This window comes from Phaenicophaeus curvirostris, chromosome 9 (assembly GCF_032191515.1).
Source record: "Phaenicophaeus curvirostris isolate KB17595 chromosome 9, BPBGC_Pcur_1.0, whole genome shotgun sequence".
Classification (NCBI taxonomy): Eukaryota; Metazoa; Chordata; class Aves; order Cuculiformes; family Cuculidae; genus Phaenicophaeus; species Phaenicophaeus curvirostris.
In genome coordinates, this window is record NC_091400.1 from 28,729,364 (window position 1) to 28,745,989 (window position 16,626).

General features: G+C 38.3%; 1 protein-coding gene across 1 annotated transcript; it reads right to left on the reverse strand.

Moving 5' to 3' along the window:
* Positions 1 to 2,500: 2,500 nt before the first annotated feature.
* On the reverse strand, positions 2,501 to 15,990 carry UROS (uroporphyrinogen III synthase). The gene is made up of 9 exons (XM_069863996.1): positions 15,894 to 15,990; positions 15,022 to 15,105; positions 14,072 to 14,168; positions 12,208 to 12,282; positions 10,929 to 11,003; positions 5,889 to 5,972; positions 5,308 to 5,393; positions 3,866 to 3,964; positions 2,501 to 3,258 (listed from the first exon to the last, which is right to left on the reverse strand). The coding sequence occupies exons 1-9, from the start codon at positions 15,954 to 15,956 to the stop codon at positions 3,112 to 3,114; spliced, it is 810 nt and encodes a 269-aa protein (XP_069720097.1). The 5' UTR covers positions 15,957 to 15,990; the 3' UTR covers positions 2,501 to 3,111.
* Positions 15,991 to 16,626: the final 636 nt, after the last annotated feature.

The window sequence follows — 16,626 nt, forward strand, 5'->3', positions numbered from 1 at the left end:
CCTGGCTTTCGGAGACGTCAAAGCTGCAGTGGTTTCTGAAGTAAGGTGGCTAAAAGCTTGGAATTGGTATTGTCAGGAAGCCTGGGAATAGCGAGGGGTAGGATAATCTCTTCTTCAGAGCAAAGGAGCTGAGAAGGGGGACTAGGCAAGACTGCAGAGGTCAGTAACAGTGGCTCGGGTGTGGAGAAGTGAGAGAGATTCCTGGTCAGAGAAGTCTACTGCTCTGATGCTGGCAGATTCCTGATAGTAAGGGGAAATTCTAGTTGAAACCCATCGATTAGATCCGATGTAGCAGGTTCTTGTAATGCAAGACGTCAGTGCATGCACAACTAGCTTTCACTTCATTCAAGAGGGACAGTCTGGAAGGTCTGTCCCAAAGCAAAGTGTCAGCTGAGAGCATGATCTCTAGTCCTCCTGGGAATGAAACAGGTGCTTACGTGGGGCTAAAGAGATTTTGCCTGCCTGAATGCATTTTACTGGCACTGCACAGCACAGATCAATGTGAAAGGCAGTGCTTTCTCCTGAGGAAATCTGAGGTAGTGGGTGCAGTTTAGGGAGGTAGGGAGGGGTGGAAAGGAGCGGAGGAGTTGTAGGGGCAGACAGGGGGAGTTTTTTTCTGCAATTTCAAAACAAAACCTACATCAAGTGCTTTAAACAGTAATCAGAAGCAAACCCCCTTTACCCCTTTCCTTAACCTGCCAATTCCAGAAGTGGCTGCTAGCACAGATTCCATTAGGTGCTTCTGCAGGTGCTGGGTATTTGGCGCTTGCCTGGCAGCCAGATGAGAAGAAAAGCCTCGGTGTAAGCCCTGAGAACTCGTAGCAGTCTGTTACTGTGATTTTGGAGGACTTGTAACCTCTTCTTGATTCCTTGTAACAAAATGCAAGGTAACAAATGCATCTTAGAGTGCTTCTCTGAGTCAGGCAGAATAGATCAGGTCTGTAACCTGCCCCATTGCTTACTAATAAAAATCTTAAGCTGCTGCAGCAGTTGGACAAGATTCATCCTCTTCGGTGGAAGTTCTCCTGCTTCTTAATTACACAGCAAAGCATTGCAAAGTCAGCAGCTGGGAGAGTGATCTCTTCCTTTGAGCAGTGTTTGTGTGCAGGGAACAGGCTCGGGCAGTGCTCTAAAGGCTGGTGGGTAATCTGTAAAGGGCCCCTCGTATAGAATAGCATGTGGACCTCCTATAAAGAGGAATGCCTCAGCCCTGGGGAGGAGTTGGTGGCAATGGCAGTCAGGGAATGGTGGTGCCAGCTGTGGAAAGGTTGCTGGGATAAAGCTAAGCCAGGCCTGCATGTCAGCTATCTGGCTGGAAAGGAATAAGCAGCTATACAATTGCTGCAGTTCTACCCTCTTGTGTCTCCTACAGGGAACCAAACTATAGAGCTGGTATTTGTCACTGACAAACCATGAGCAGGCCAGAATTTCTGATTCACACATAATGTCACTTGAGTCATAGCAGCTGTGTGTGGCCTTCATGTCCCACAGCAAATGCCAGCTATGCCTCACTTACATTAACCTCTTCTGTTACAAATCAAGTGTCCTGAGTTAACTTCTGCTTGCCACAGGTCAAGAAGGAGCATGTTGGCTGATGCGGTGGGTGTAAGGCTGATTTCCTGCCAGAGCCCTTTGCACTCCCATTGTTGTATCGTTATGTTACATGTGATCCATACATATTACTTGATAATAATGGCTACTGACAGTTTCTGCAGGAAAGACATGTTGAAATGGGCCTTAGCTGAGTAGCGAGATGACAGCTGCACCTTAATTATGCTAGCAAAAGAATTTGCTGTATACTATAGAGTATTTTGAATGAAAAGTTGAACAGTATGGCCTGCTGTGTGTTTATAAGGGCATTGCCCCACTGAATCCAAATATTCAACAGCCTAACTGCAATTGTCTCAGGAACAAAAAAGGCAGAAAGTCAACAACTGCTGTGTAATCGTTCTCATCCTCCTCTCCTTGGGGCACATCTACACTGTCCTGCACCTACAACCAGTTACTATAGTGAGTTTGTCCTACGGGATGCTCTTCAATGATGAAGTATTCCTCCCCCTGTTCAACAGTATTGTCCTGCAATGGATTTCTTCAGAGATTGTATTTAATCTTGAGAAACTCAACTGTTACAAAGCAAAATGGTTGTCTTATTGTGCCAGTTTGACCAATGAATCCACATATACAACTTGAAATTGCTTCAGTTTATATTATCATAATTGGGTTCAGATTAATTCTTATTCTAGGTACAGAGCATTCTATCTCATTGGAAATTCAGGTCATTCTCAGAATTAAGCAAATAGAAACCTGCAGCAAATGAGGATATCTCTGTTAACCAATAAACCTCAGCACTGTACTAACAGCATGACTTTCATGAGGATTATAATTGAGTATATTATGATTTAAATTTGTTATGAATTTCCTAGCATTAGTGCTAGATAGGATTACTCTTTCTCCTTTCACAAGTAAACAATTAAAGCATAGAGCACCTCCAAAACAGACAACTCTACCACCATTATTAATGATTATAATCCAGTTTATTTCTCTGTTAATAAATCCTCCTTCTTTACAGGAATAGAAACCAAATCTAATTTTTAAGACCTTGTAACTGCAACTGCAAGAACTGTTGTATTCCAGTGAGAATCTACAGTCATTTCAATCTAAGTATTTGAAAAGCAGAACAACAAACAAGTAAACTTTACAACAGAACCTACTTCCTTGTAAGTCAGCTTTTATTTTACAAAAGAGAAATATATGCATGTAAAACTGACTGTACAGAAAAATGAAAACCTTACCTGTGTGCTCGGAGATACCTGAGGTGATAGGCTGAGCTTATTTCAATACTCTAGTCCAACACAGACTGGCTTCTCACACCTACTTTTCAAGGAACACTCACACAGAATATTTACACTGCACACATGAGAAAAAGGGAATAGCTCAATGCTTTAAAATATGCTGTACAAATTCCAGATTTCTTAGATATTTAGGTGCAAGCTTCTCCCACCAGGCCCTGACAAGGACAATGTTGCATGTTCCTGCAAAGTAATTCCTTGCAGGACAACAGGCGTGCAAAATGGAAAAGACCATCTTTGCCTTCAAAGGCATGCTGTGCCCTTACTTAGATAAACAGCAGTTCTGTAGCTGAAGTGCTTTTTGGATCCCAGCGGCGAGGTCTTGGGGAGTTGGACTCTGTGCGGTGCAGCTAACTTGGATTCCCGCTGCTTCCATGGCTTCAGCAGTTGTTGGACCAATAGCAGCAAACTGAAATGACATTGTTCACAGTTACCACAGCGTAGCCAGGTGTGGTACCAGCTCCTAACTGTGTAGTTAGGTACATATACTTCCTTCTTTGCTGGTGTTGTACCAACCTGCAGGGCTGAGACTTATAACCGGTACTAACCATCTCAGGTTGGAGATTTTTCAGTATTAAAACCCAACTATCAGTTAGGCTCCTTAGAAATTACTTAGGAGAGATTATTATTTATCTTGCCATTATAGACAGTTAAAGCTCTTAGTCCCACCAAACAGGAAAAGTGAAAGAAATTTTATATGCCTCAGCCTGCCATTGCTGATTCAAACAAGAACTACTCATGCTTTCACATCACTAAGAGAAAATGAAGCCTATGCCCAGCAGAGAATGAGTAAGTTAGCTGGGGGAAAAAGATCTAAAGAGAAAATAATTACTTTTTCTTTTTAAAAAAAATATGTAATAACATTTGTATTTGCTATAACCTGTCTTTTCAACAAAATAAACACAAACAAAAGAGAAAATTAAGGCTTGTAATGGGTATAAGAGCTTTCCTATCTCTTATTTGCCCATCCCAAACTTAGTCCCTATTGTACTTCACCACTTTTAAAGAGAAGATACCTTGATGTGGTTGATAGAATCTCCCGACAGCTTCTGAATGTGTTGCAGGCAAAATTTGACACCAGAGGGACTGAAGAACACGATACTTGCTGGAATTCCCTGAGTAGAAGTAACCAGAGGTTGGCACAGTTTGCTCACTCTTCCAGCAGTACGTCAGTACCCCTTAACATAAACCCCTTCAGCTGTCTCTACATGGACATGAAGTGATTTTAGTGCTGAGAAACAGCAGTTAAGCAAACAGCAATGGTTTTTCTGGAGCAGACAGACTGCCCAAACCCCATTCTACCACAGAACACTGAAATTCAGATGTGACTTCAACCAAATACTTTGTCATGCAAGTGCTGGGTGATAAATGTACTGAAAGTGTTCTGGAGCTGCACTCATTTTTCTACTTGGTGAGAAAACTCACCAAGTTATTTCCCTCAATCCATTCTCATCTATCTCAGTTCTGCACATATTGTTTCCCAGCTCATGTGGTTTACCCTAAGTTGTGTCCTCTCTGAGATGCCCTGGCAAAGATGAGGTGATGCCTTAGAACTGCAGACCTTTGGAAGGGCTTTCTCTCTCAGAATAAGGCTGCCTTACGACAGCAGCAACCTTTAGACAAAAGAAAACTCTGTAAGATTCTTTCTGGAGTGAAGGTCCCAAGCTCTTGAGCTGCAGCCCCAAAGCACATCCCTCCTTTACAGTGATTTTCTGTCTGATCAGAACAATAGACTAGCTCCGCTCAAACTACATCTGTTGTTATGTTATAGCGCATGATGTGGGCGCTGGCCTTAGCTCACCGGGGCCAGAATGACAGTTTAACACGGTGCCGTTTGCTGTCTCACCAAGTGCTAAACATTTGTCACTTCATGTCAGGTCTCCATGCACTAAATATATAACCACTATATCATCAGTTAAGAACAGTTATAAAAAGCACATGAGAAACGAATTTTAACAGCTTTACACTGCAAGTAACGTCTAATTGCAGCAAGTGGAGAGTTTTATAAAAAGAGTTCAGAAAGTTACAAAATGTATATGTACTACCAACTCACTTCTGTACCTGCTATAAATTAAATACCATGGGGATCAGACCTGCAATGCCCACCTATAGACACCAGGAAACTACAAAGCATCAGTTAGACTGCCCATGCCACAGTCTTTTAGAACCTCTTGAAAAGGAACTTTAAAATCAATATGAAATTTAACAAGACATTAACGCATAGATTTTAAAAAGAGATGCAACATGCTCAAGTAGACCATGTTTCTGTAAGAAGGAAATATTTTGAATAAAAGTAATCCTAGATACCACGTAGACTCCTACAAATGGAAAATTCAGAAAGCTAATCTTGAAAAAACAAAAACAATTATTAGTACCTTCAAATCTTTTACTATGCACTGATCCTTACTATGCTTATCATATACCTCAAAAATTCTCCAATTACATCAACATCCAATACCTGTTGCGAGAGATAACTGCTCAAAGATTCCTGCAGATTAGCATGTTGGGTTGTTTCATAAACAGTAAGGCTTTCCAGAGGTATACCTGGAATTAGGACATATATTCATAATTAAACAGGGTTTCAGTAATTTCTATGATTTCAGTAAAACACCTTCAACATACTAACTGCACTGAAGCGTTCTATTTTAGGCTAAAAATGTAGAAACAAAATTCTGTGAAGGGTGTGTAAGTATTTCTAAAGTTGCGAGACATCATAGTAAAGGATCTGTAGTCAAAGGGTCTTGAGGCATACTGGAAAACTGCCAAGTCTTGTGACATTCCCGTGAGTAAGCTATCTTCCAGCTCAAAGATGAGAATGCGAGTGAAGAACAAGGCAAATAACCTCGCTCCCATCACACCACAACTTAGTCCCAGAGCTGTGAGCAGCAATCCAATGTCACAGTTTTTGCTCTCACGCTCTTAACTTCTAGCCAGCAGAACTGCAAATTCCATTTTTACTTAGTGAAATTTGGTTACAAGCTTTAGAGACAACTTCTCTCATAACTGACTAATTAAATGAGGCTCCAAGGGAAATTCAACCTCTTTCTCTAAGTACTGTAGGAAGTACTTCTCTTTTCAGGGCTCCACATGGAAAAAGAAGAGCTGAGGAATTAGGTTTCTCTCCTGTAAACACAAAACCAAGAACTTTAATTAACTTCCGTTTTTATCAAAGAGTAAACGTGATATATTTAATTAATTTTAAAGGTATCAAATGTTGAGCACTGTGGGAAATGCTGTATGCTTCATGACAGACACAGCCCTTCAAAGATAACTGAAAACATTTGCAGTGCAACTGCATCCGCAATTCAGAGGACAGAGGCTACTTATCATGTAAATTAAAAAAAATTCCACAACTATAATATGAATACATTGGCTAAAAAGATCTTGTGCAAGATAGACTGCATTTCTATTCCCCTCATCGTTCTATAAAGCAAAATGAGTACTGAGCAAGTTATCTCCTCCTCAGAAACACAATCTTCCTCAATTTTCTATTTAACATCTTAGTCCCACGCAATACATGATAGTGCTCTCCATATAAAAGAATGTTCAGGCAGACAAAGAGGAGGACAGAAATACACTGCTGAGAAGTTTTAATCTATCTAAAGGTCTTATTTTCTTACTTCCTTCAAGGAAAAACGATTCCACTTCCACTGCTAGGGTGGAAGTGAATATCTTCCCTTGCTCTTGTGCTTTAAAATGGAAGACACCTCCAATCTTAATGCTACATTGCCGACACGTGAAAGCCCCTTGGAGAATTTGGAAGGACCTTTCTGATACATGGCTGTTCAGAACTTAACTCTTGTAGGACATGATACACCTGGGATGTGATTTCCATAGGTTCTATATGTTTCTAATACATTAAACAAATTCTGCTTGCAAAATACCACCAGGTCGCAGTATTGACATGGCCACCTCTTGGGCTACACCATTCCCACAGCCCCTCTGTCCCCGTGCACGCCCACACGCTGGAAACAGCAAAGTGCAAATACTGACAAGAACCACCACGCTGTGAATGCAAACATGTGGCTCAGGAAGAATGGAATAGAACTGTCTATAAGTGATTCTCAATAATTTCCTGGGTTTAGGGCTTCAACAAACTGTTTTGTTAAGTTTTTCAGTACTAGATTTTATCTATTAAAAATGAATATTGACACTTTGCAAGAGATGAGATGTATTTTAATCGAGGAAGAATTTGATTTTTGGATAAAAATTTAACGGGAGACTTTTTTAGCATAGTTTTCCTTTTCTACAAACAACTACAGTGTAAATTTCAAAATTAAATTCTACATAGTGGCACATGACTTTGCATTCATCTTTCAAAATAAATGAGAGTTCCTCAACATATTATTACTAATTCAGATATATTAATACGTGTGTTTAAGAGGTGACTACTAGAAAAATAAATGCTTAAGTGCTGGAAATAGAATCATAGAATAGTTTGAGTTGGAAGAGACCTTAAAGATCATCCAGTTCCCACCCCCCTGCGATGGGCAGGGACACCTCCCACTAGATCAGGCTGCCCATAGATTGTTAGTTTATAACAGTAAGCATCATCGATGCCTCAGGACGGGGGCGCAAATCAAGACAGCATAGTAAAAATCAACTGGAAAAGGTCTAGTAGGAGTCAAGACAGATATAGCCAACTGTCCTAAATGCACACTGAAGTTTAATTAGAAGCCATAGGCAGGCTTGGAATAAATTACAGGAAGGAAGAATGAACTTGGGACTGAATGTAAAAGAGATTTTTAAATATTAAGACAAAACCTAAGTATTTCAGCACTGATTCTCCTGCAGCTCATGACAGCAAAGTGAAATGTCAGTGTGGAATCTGTAAAAGAACACTAATCCTTTTTGACTTGTGTTTACAAAACACAGAGCAATTCCTTAGTAGGCCTGAATGATAGGAGCACTGGTTCTAACGGTATCCCCTACTTCTGTAACCAACACAAATGTTACACTGCAATAAAACTGAAACAATATTTGCTTTGGAAAAAGAATAAAGCTAGCATGCTAGCTAAGGAGTGAATTCCTTTATTTTCCCAGTCACTTAAGCTTAAGTGGGTACAAAAGTGAGTAACAAAGGCAATATTGCTTCAGAATTTTTTATTCTCACAATAAATTCCAATTATATAGAAAATATAGAGCCGTTCTTCTCATTTACTTAAATAAATATATATGTAATAAGGAACATAATGCAATTTAATCTGTACTTCAGAGGCTGTTATAAAGCACTTGATAAATTGAGATTGCATAAGTATGCACAATCCAATACATCACTGAGTATGATTTTATATATCAACAACAAGCAGTCTCCAGTTATCAAAACTGACGGGTATTCAATGTCTGTCATTTTAGTAGGGATAATGGAAGTATCGCAGCATTGTGTTAATTTAAATGGCCTGCTGCTGTTCTGCTACAAAACTGCCCCCAGGACACTCTATGTAAAAGGCTGTAGAACACACAGATCTCTCCTCCCCTGCGGGGGCTGTCAGAAGCTGCTGCTGGATCTGGACCGAACTTCTTGGCTGTCACCAGAAAGTGCTGTTCCCCATCCTGCTCCCTCTGCCAGCTCCTAACTGCGGAAGTGTGCAGGCAAAGTGAGGAAATGGCCATGGGACAAAGACAGTCAAAAGTACGATGATCAGAGGGCTGGAGGACAGGCTGAGAGAGTTTGGCTTGTTCAGCCTGGAGAAGAGAAGGCTCTGAGCAGACCTTATAGACCTTCCAGTATCTGAAGGGGGTCTACATGAAAACTGAGGAGGGACTGTTCACAAAGGCTTGTAGTGATAGGACAAGGAGGAACTGGTATAAACTGGAGCGGGGCAGACTTAGACTAGACATAGGGAGGAACTTCTTCATGATGGAAGTGGTGAGGCCCTGGCACAGGTTGCCCAGGGAAGTTGTGGCTGCCCCATCCCTGGGGGTGTTCAAGGCCAGGATGGATGGGGCCTTGGGCTGCCTGGTCTGGTGGGAGGTGTCCCTGCCCATGGCAGGGGGAGCGGGACTGGGTGATGTTTAAGGTCCTTTCCAACCCAAACTATTCTATGATTCTACGAGTTTAAGTAACCAGGTCTGTGAACCACACAGCTCCCAAGGGAGGAGGAAGAGCCAAGATGACCCTCCACTGGACTGAGAAAATAACCAAGAGGAGGTGACAATGCAGTGACTGTGACAGTCACAGGCTCCCCAGTGAGGAATTTTTCCACTCCTGGCAGTACATGCACTGTTTTCTTTAGACCTGATCTTATTTTTTTTCACATTCGTACAACAGAAGAGACAAGTATTTCCTTTTCAAAAAACCCCTCCATCTGCAAACTGGCAAACATCAATTCATTACCAGAAGTCGATTTCCTAGCACCAAAAAATCAGCTAAAACCTTTCTTAGTTTTAAAATATCCGTTGAAGACTCATTATTGGTTATTCTTCACTTACGACATTTTTGTGTTGAAAATGTCATTTTTAATTTTCAGAATTTATTTGATCTTGTGTTGGCAACTATCATTTTTATCATGAAATACTCCTTCTGCCAGCAAATTACATAGCACTCTGCTCATAAAAAACAATACCTGTCAGCTTCAGTCATGTTTTTCTTTTACCAATTAATGTCTGCTACTATGCAAACTTTGCTAATCAGCACCCTTGTTTCACATCTAATGTTATGCCTAACTGCCAAAAATAACGTGTCAGGGTTCTTGACATCATTTCCACTATCGAAGCACCTAGCACCTTATTCAGCAAGTTCATAAAGTGTGGTCAGCATTACGGCTTTTAACTCAGCAGATACAATAATTCATCTGATATCTAGAACAACTGCACTGCTCGTTGTTCTTCCTCTGGCTAGGGTTACCCAAAGGCAGACTATTTACCTTGACTGGCTGAATAACACGGCTTTGCAAATCATTGCTTATTCTCCATTCAATTAGTGGATGCTGCATGAGCCTCCAGATGAGGGTTTCTGTTTCCCTTTGCAAATTTGGGGCAGAAAGTTAATTCAGTGAAGGCCGTAACTTTGTATCAGACTGAAAACTACCCTCTGAATTTCCTCTGAGGCTCCACTATAGAGCTCCTGTGTGCTCACATGGACATAATCCATGTCATGTATTACAAAAGTACAGAGAAGGACCTGCCAGCTAGCAGGTTGCTGCTGAGATTCTGAACCTTAGGAGTGATTTTCATCTCGCACAGAGATTATTTTAGCTCCGAGATTCAGAGTGCCTTGGGACTAATTCTGCTGACTTTGATAACTTTGACTCCTTGGTGATGCCCTCACAGACACCTGGAAGGCAGGTTGTACTTCAGTTGTGGATCCCCTGGAAAACCACCATGTGTGGCAGAAGCTTGGATGTCAAACTCATTGTGCTGGTAGTTCCCATTTATGACATTTTCACCCAACTTCTATAAGCCAGTCTGCACAGTCTTTTTTTCACAGCTTTTAATGATCCACACACTCAAAATATAATTGGACCCTAAGCCTAAATTTTTTTTCTTTTTACTAGTGGAAATTTTAACAAATTTCAGTTAAAAAAATAAAGAAATAGACTAACTGTACTTTTAAAATTACCCAACAATATGGCAAAACATTTAGAAGCAATGAACAGATTAGCAGTACAGCTTTAACCATAACAAAATGGCTAAACAAAACATAAACCATCATTTTAACTAACCCGTTCTGTAACTTCTTCAAAACTAACCTCCTTCAGTGCCAAAAAATAGATTCCTCTGAAAGCACATGTTCCTTCTGTGGAAAAGAGTTCCCCTTATCTGCTTTAAACTATGGCACAGTGAAAAATCATCTCCAAGTAAAATATTACTTTGTTTACTGGGTCCTATAGTGTTATTAATCAATTATACAGTCTAAGATTTCACGTAAATTAACATTTTGTACAGGTATTTCACATTATCTTTGTCTTTTAGAAATAGCACCCACATTCCCAGAAGATGAATTCATGGGTTATACGTGAAAGAGATATATACAGCACGTACATCTCTGCTTCAGCATAACTCGATTTTATTTATAGAAAAATCTGAAACAACGGGAAGTACTTTAGCTTAATTTAAGTAGACTGTTTAAATACTCACTTGAGCAAATACACTCAGCTAATTTTTCAGCATTTCCAGACTTTTCTCCCAGTGGCGTAAGGCCGATTTCTTCCACTGCAAACAAAAGTAGCCAAGAAAAACATTGAAATCAATGGAAACAATTGAGATTTACTGTCACAGAAACATGGGTTGAAAAGGGAGACACAACTTGATCCATGCGCACAAATAATTCTTCAAAAAGCAGGAAAAAAAAAAAGAGCACCTGAAGTAGTAACGTACTATGAAAAATTCCATTTTGCCTCTAGACACACATGAAAAAAGTGCAGTGGAGAATTCCAGGGACAGCTAAGCTGGTTTGGAGATTTTTTTAAGCTCTTGTACCTGAAGCAGCGAAACTGAAATCAGCGTCTGACTGCGCTGAACAGGCTACAGTTCCTGGCACAGTTTGGTTGTAGCCAGCTTCCCAATGAATGTATCACTGTTCTTTCATGTGAAGACTGAAATCCTACCGGAAAATCTGAGTGTAACACTGCTCTTATTTAAGCAAATAGATAGGGAAAAGATGAATCCCTGAGAAATTAACACATTTAGGATTTTATTGGTCCAAGATGCTTGTTAGGTGTCGACACCAGTTGGTGATCCAGCGTTGTTACCAGCCTGCCTGAAAAAATATGCTTTATATAGAGGCAGCCAGGACTTACTCAAACTATTTTTGGACTAGAAGCAGAAAAACATCAAGACATCTAATATTTGTCTTCTCATAATGTTTTCTATGTGGTTCAGTGGAAACTAAAGCTATAATACAATTTTACAATAAAAAAGGCTTTCGTAAACTGAAATCTACATTGGATTCTTGTAAGCACATAAAATACGTATTGTATCAGATTCAAACCATTCTTGAGACAAATAAATCCGCTGACCCACTGAAGAGAATGGGATGTATACAGCTGACTTCTGTTTGGCAAATGCCTCACAGGAACACTGCAAACAGTCTCAGCCAATCATGTCACAATCCCCTTCAACTGATTTTGCTTCCAAAGCGAATGGAAAAAAACACACGCAAATTAAGAATAAAGGTGTTTTTTCTTTTTCAGCCAAATTTTTAGAGTAGTTACCATCACATTACAATAAGAGTAATGAATAAACAGAAGCATGATCCATCCTTAGATGAATAAAGCACATACAGCTCTAACATGTATAACTTTTCCTTTTTTTACAATTATCCATCTATAAAACTTACCTTATTTTTTCCTAAGCACTCTTGAACAGCAGCTAATACTCCAAAAACTGTACTTTTCATTTTTTAAGCCCCACTTACCTAGAGAAGCTGTAGCTTTTCCAACCACGTATGCTGGTTTGTTATTCCATCTTTGTTTAAGAGATTTTGACCAGGCTGAAAACATTAAATTAAATTTAAGCATGTGGCAACAAAACATGAATGCTAAATGAGTATTTGGACTTCTGTTTAATCTACAAATACAGAAACATAATAATAACAATAACTAGCACTCCACTATGTATTTCAGTGAATGTGAATGTAAAAAAATGATTTTTTAATGTATTTTTTTTCATTGTATAAATAGGAGATTACAACATCTTTCTAAAGGCCTAATTTGAGTAAACAGTTCTTAGCTGCTTTTGTTAAGTAAAAATTTTAATGCACACTAGCCCTGTGCCAGATCGCATTCAACATGCAATGTTCATTTATATTTTGACACTAAAAATTCAAAACAGCATCACAAGTCATAGGAAAAACCATCACACACTAGAAAGGGGTGTTTACATATGCAAACTGATGGCTAAACATCGGCTTAGGCAAAACCCAAATATAATCTTCCACAACAAATAAAGGGGTAAAAATCTATATTCATGCACTACAGTACACTATTACACAACTATTTCTTATGCAAGAAAAGTATAGAAATTGGGTATGTTTTAAGTGTACACCAAAAATAAGTTAACAGCTCTGAAGTAAAATGTACCAGAGATCAAATTACTAGGAGGTTTTCCTCCTTCAGGAAGTGAGCAGGCTATCGACTGCACATCTTGGTTCCAGCTACCTGACCACTATACCTGAAATCCAAATGGGTCAAAAGAAGCAAAACTAGGGTTTTCCTATCTTGTCTGAAAACAATGTAGCATAAGGCATTGAGTTCTCTTCCAGTAATCTTAGGGGGCAAAAAAAAAAAGTCAGAAATACAAACAACAGTAAAAAAGACCCCCAAAACCAGAGGAAACTATTGTAAAGAAGGAAAAATAGAAGGTTTTATCATGTTTGAAAGGAACCCAAATTGGAACTAAAGACTCATTTTACTGATCAAAATATATATTTCAGCAGCTCTCAAAATTCCTAACCAAGACTAGGGATGAACTCTAGATAAGAGACTACATCTGACCAAAAATTCTAAAATAAAGTCCTCCGTTGCTGGAAATGCTACAGTAAGCTAACAGTCTCAGTGTATTTACTGCCTCCTCAAGAGCACAGCCTTAGTCACTGTAGGCTGATTAGTATGACTACAGCCCAAATAGAGAGTAGATAAAGTAATAAAACAATTCAAATATACATAGAAACTCAAAACCAGAAGCTATAACTTTCTTCTAAGAATTTAGAAGGGTTTACAAAGATTTGATAGATCCCTGGTAAGGTAATTTCTATTTATTACTCCACAAGATTCTTACTCACAAATAATCTATTGACTTTTACGTATCACCATTTCTTCACTGCTTTTTAGCTAATACTTATCTCACTTGAGAAATTTTATATTCAAAGACAGAAAAATCTCTTTTTCTGTAAGAATTCATATGAATGTTATAGGCACAGAAGCAGCAGTGGCCAGTTTCTATAAAATGCTCCTTTCTTTACAGCAGAAAAGTAGTTAACAAGCATTACAAGGCACTGCAGCAAAATATTTCTTAAAAGTGAGATAACCACAATGAAAAAGCTCACACTAATTAGTAATTTGCACCAAAAGCTCTTTCCATTCATTTTTAACAGAATAATTGCAGAAAGCCAAACCGTTAAAAGTTCAGTTTCACATGATGCCTTTAAGATGCCACAGGAAATACAAAATGTGTTGTTTTAAAAGAGGCATGCTCCAAAAGCATACTGGTGGCTGAAATAAAATTACAAATGTCACAAAATACTAAAACAGAAAGACCAAGGAATATAAATATGCACTTACCTTCATTTTTACTATTCTCTTTTAAACATATCTTGATGGCTTCTAATGCTCTTGGACTGGTAAAAACTAGGCCTCCATAAGCTTCTGGATGAGAAAGCTATTTAGAAACAGTAAATTTAAGAAGTAAATAGAAAAATTAGTAAATAAATTGAAAAATATGTTGATAAATTCTGTAAAATCTTGTGAAGAATGGAATAGCTTCAATAAACATCTGAAATGGTAAATATATCAGCACTAATAGCCAGAATATTTGTAAGATAAATTAATAACATTGTTATACATAAGTGTATAACAAATATCTTAAACTTGGACAGAATACATTAATTCTGAGAATCTGTAGGAACAGACAAGGATTCCTGTCACTGAAATTCAAGAACATTTCAGATTACTGTTGGGCTCTCAAAGGGCAGCACAAAAAAAAGGAAAAGTGTTCCTGGATCATTTGTAAATGCAGATTGTGATACATTCAAACATCTAACAAAGTTCAGTGCTGTTGGAGATTGTCAGTAAAGGGAACCTTCCAAGGGAAACATTTTCAACATTTTAAAATTATATGTATATATTGAAGAACGAGTAGAAAGAGAACATCGATGATGTGATTTTATTTCATGTAACTAGGAGATGCAGTACACAATTTCAGAACAACGTAAGGGTGAACCCCAGGTAACCCTTAGTTGTCACTAGTGTCTTCTAGTTTTCTGTCACCCCAACACCTGTGGCTATCCATGGTCCATCAACCTAAATGTGAATTGTAGCTGACAAATTTAACTCTTTAACAAGTATGGGCAACACACCTGATGTTGTTTACAATGTGGTATCACACACATCTCTGTGCGTGGAAATGCAGAAAGAAGTACCACACAGGGCATTATTAAACCAAGATAAGACACAGCATCTTGGCAACCTAAATTCTGTTGGAAATAAGACAACCAAAGTAATTCAAATATTACCTTTTCAAATAAGCTTCCAAGAGATACAAATTCAAATGACAAAACAGGAATCAAAGTTGCTTCGAATCCGTGTAACCCTAATTCCTATAAAGGAAAGTTTAAAACTCATGAAATAAATTTCAAACAGTAGTTTTTTCTTCTAGGAAATGATTAAGTCAACACAAATGTTTCTTTTAACTAAATTAAAATACAAAGGCATATTTGCTTTTACTACTGAATCTAGTTTGGTTTTGCTATTTAGTATTACAACATACTACTAAACAAACAGCTGTGGCCCTGAGGTCTCCTACACAGCTACTAAATAGTTACTGAATACATCAGCAAATAAGCTTGAACTCCCCAAGCACAATCACTTAGGCCTGAAAATATTCTTGTGTATCTCTGTAATTCTTTAAATTGCGCTTTATGAGTAAGACCTACTCACATGAATAAGGCAACAGCAGAAAGGCCCAAAACAACAGGTAACCTCTTTTTCACATTACAGTCCCAGTAAGATAACTGACATTTTTTTGTAATCTTAATTCTATTCATATTAACATGATCAATATTAGTTAATTGAAATTGGTTTAATATCAGCAGTTTGCCGAGAGCTTTAATGTAGAATTCAGTATGAATACCCACAATTAAAATAAGTTTTTCAGTAACAGCAAAGTTTCTAGCGTACTTTTTGCTTAGCATAATTTCAGACGTTCACTCCTAATTGTGATCATTTTCATTAGAAAACATAATTTCAGGCATGCAATCCTAACTTCAATTGAGCCCGTTTTACAGTTGAAACAGTTAAATTCATCTATCTTGCTGAATGTACGATACCATTATTTAATAGTGACACAAGTGACACAATTGTCTACTTTTTTTTAAAGTTTACTCACTTTAATATATGGATCTGGTCCTGAATCTTTGTCTTTGGGATCCTTCAGCAACAGAACTTTCATTGTTTACCAAATAACGTTTGTCTGAAAGACAATAATGAAATTTATCTAAATCAGATCTATAGGACTTTCTACTGAACAAGTACTTCAATAGCTCAGCTTTAAAGAAACTGGGTTGCTAACAGTTGCACTGCTCTCTATACAGTGAGTAAACAGCAAACGTACATTCTCTGGGCATGAGTCTCCACCCTGATAAGACCAACAAATAACATGCTGCTTTTAGATAATACTGCTTAAGGGAGAAACTATAATGAAAGTCATCAAGAAGAAATAAGAATCCCTACAATGCAGTCACATTCAGCAACATAATAAGCTCCTATTTCTAAAAACTTATTCTATTCTATCCTCTTCATTTACATGCTGGTTTCCTCTCTGTGGTCATCGTGACGAGTCTGCAAGGGCTTGAATATCAGGTGATTTAATTTGATGCATTTGGAGTGTCACCTTTTCATGGGGGAAAACTCGTGCAGGGTAGTGTTTCAAAACTTTTGTTAAAACTACAAACATGCATATATATATATACACACATTTATACATCTGAATATAATATATAACATTCATATACCTTCTTTGATGTATCTATAGTAAACATGGAAAGGCTGAAAAAAAATATATTCTGCCATGAAAATGGCAGATGCTACTTCTCAGTTCCTTAAAAGTTGACTTTGGTGAT

Bases quoted from the DNA above. Each gene is read 5' to 3' on its own strand.
- UROS (XM_069863996.1), bottom strand. From the start codon at position 15,956: ATGAAAGTTCTGTTGCTGAAGGATCCCAAAGACAAAGATTCAGGACCA. The intron at 12,283-14,071 runs GTAAGTGCATAT...TAATGTTTTCAG, and splicing joins AGAGAATAGTAAAAATGAAG to CCTGGTCAAAATCTCTTAAA. The intron at 5,973-10,928 runs GTGAGTATTTAA...TTGTGTTTACAG, and splicing joins AGCTGAGTGTATTTGCTCAA to GAGAGAAACCTAATTCCTCA.